General features: G+C 33.6%; 1 protein-coding gene across 1 annotated transcript; it reads left to right on the forward strand.

The window, feature by feature from the left end:
* Positions 1-28: 28 nt before the first annotated feature.
* LOC106944257 (uncharacterized) lies at positions 29-1,456 on the forward strand. Its single transcript, XM_015027451.1, has 5 exons — positions 29-348; positions 441-674; positions 746-859; positions 1,055-1,186; positions 1,305-1,456. The coding sequence occupies exons 1-5, from the start codon at positions 105-107 to the stop codon at positions 1,454-1,456; spliced, it is 876 nt and encodes a 291-aa protein (XP_014882937.1). The 5' UTR covers positions 29-104.
* The last annotated feature ends 238 nt before the right edge of the window (positions 1,457-1,694 follow it).

Below are 1,694 nucleotides of genomic sequence, written 5' to 3' on the forward strand. Positions count from 1 at the left end.
AAAAAGTCCTTATAAGTTTGGTTTTGTTCAAATTAAAAATGTGAAACCGGTACTTTACAGGTTCTTACAGTGTAAAAGTGATCCCGTTTGGTTTCCAGATAAAGATGACAGATTTTACTCCTGATAACTACACCATATATGTTGCTGAGAAGGAAAGACCAGCTGAAAGAAAAGCCACTGTTTTCTTCTACAATGAAACTTCAACTCATGATATCAGCCATCTGAAGCCGTGCACTGAATATGAGCTAAATGTCACACTTAATGTCTCCAATGTTACAAAAATATTCTGTAACACAACTGAAAATAAAACAGTTACCACAATATCAACAAAAACAACAACTGGAATGAGTGAGTTAAATTCTTCATATTTCATTTTTACTTTTTTTTTACTGAAATAAAATTTTGTGTAGAACTGTGATGAATATTTTTATGTGTTTCAGCTGGAAGAGACATTAAAAGCATCTCCTGCCCTTCTGGATATTTCTGTTACCAAAGTGGTTGGAACATCAGCTCTTTACTATCAGGAAACAACAAGGTTTCAGATGTGCAGTTCATCAATGGATCGTATCGTATCAAACCTGCTTATGAGAGCATTTGCTCAGAATTAGTTTTGGAGTTCCCACAAGAAAAATGCACGAACATCACCTTTACCATAACTGAAAATGTTCCTTTTGGTATGTACAAAAGCATATTAATTTTAAAATCACATTAAAATCACATTCATTTGGTATTTTTTCTCCTTCAGACTTCATTGATGTAAACGACGTAATTCAGCCTAAACCCACTGAACTTCCTGCCAAGATAGAACCAGAATTACCTCCAAACTGTCAGAATCTCAGTGTTGAGTATAAATGTTCAGGTAAATAAAATTATAGGTGTGAAAAAACATTTTTAAATATTTAGAGGAGAAACTGCAGACACAGATTCTTCCTTAATGTTATAAATATTTGTTTAATACGTTTCCTCTGTAAATTAGTTCTGAATATTTAACAGCTGATTTGTGTTAATAGACATCAGTCACTGCAGAAATGATTAAAAGTTTGTGTCTCTTCAGGAATCAACAATGACTCTGTTGAACCGTCTGACATGAAGCCGTTCACAGACTACAGCTGTACTGGTGACATCAAGAACAACCATGGCTCCATAATTCAGACTCTTCCTCCTGTCCAGTTCAACGTTAGCTGTGGTGAGTTGGTATTTACTGCATCTCACTGGAAATAAGAAGCATAAAATTATTATACTGATACATCCTGGAAAGAAATACAACTATCAGGACTTTGTTGCTTCTTATTTTATTCCAACAGATTTTTCAATAAACTTCCTGCTGAAAAGTCCAACCAGTAATTCCATTAAGCTGAACTGGGAACCAACGAGTCGTAAATGTCATGGTATTCTTGACAAACTGACGGAGCTCTCTTATAGCTGCAGCTGTCGGCAAGGCTGGAAACGTAAGTGAAATATACTTACATTACTTATTTACATTAAGTAATGTTTAATACATCTTAACTAGTGCAACCATTTTAAATTAACTTTAACTTATAAATGGAAGATTTGTGAATCTATCAGTCTTATTGTTTTTATAACAACAATGTGAGGAAATAAAGATCTGTAAAATAACCAGATGTGACTCTAAACTATCACTGACCTGTGGATGATTTTAATGGAAATATTTTTCTTAATTGAATGTTTAACAT

The sequence above is a fragment of the Poecilia latipinna genome, unplaced genomic scaffold (genome assembly GCF_001443285.1).
Source record: "Poecilia latipinna isolate Pla-1442-1.1 unplaced genomic scaffold, P_latipinna-1.0 Scaffold7635, whole genome shotgun sequence".
In the NCBI taxonomy this organism is placed as follows: Eukaryota; Metazoa; Chordata; class Actinopteri; order Cyprinodontiformes; family Poeciliidae; genus Poecilia; species Poecilia latipinna.

Coding starts and splice junctions, on each gene's coding strand:
- LOC106944257 (XM_015027451.1), top strand. CDS start 105: ATGACAGATTTTACTCCTGATAACTACACCATATATGTTGCTGAGAAG. Junction 349..440: donor AAAAACAACAACTGGAATGA/GTGAGTTAAATT, acceptor TATGTGTTTCAG/CTGGAAGAGACATTAAAAGC. Junction 860..1,054: donor TGTTGAGTATAAATGTTCAG/GTAAATAAAATT, acceptor GTGTCTCTTCAG/GAATCAACAATGACTCTGTT.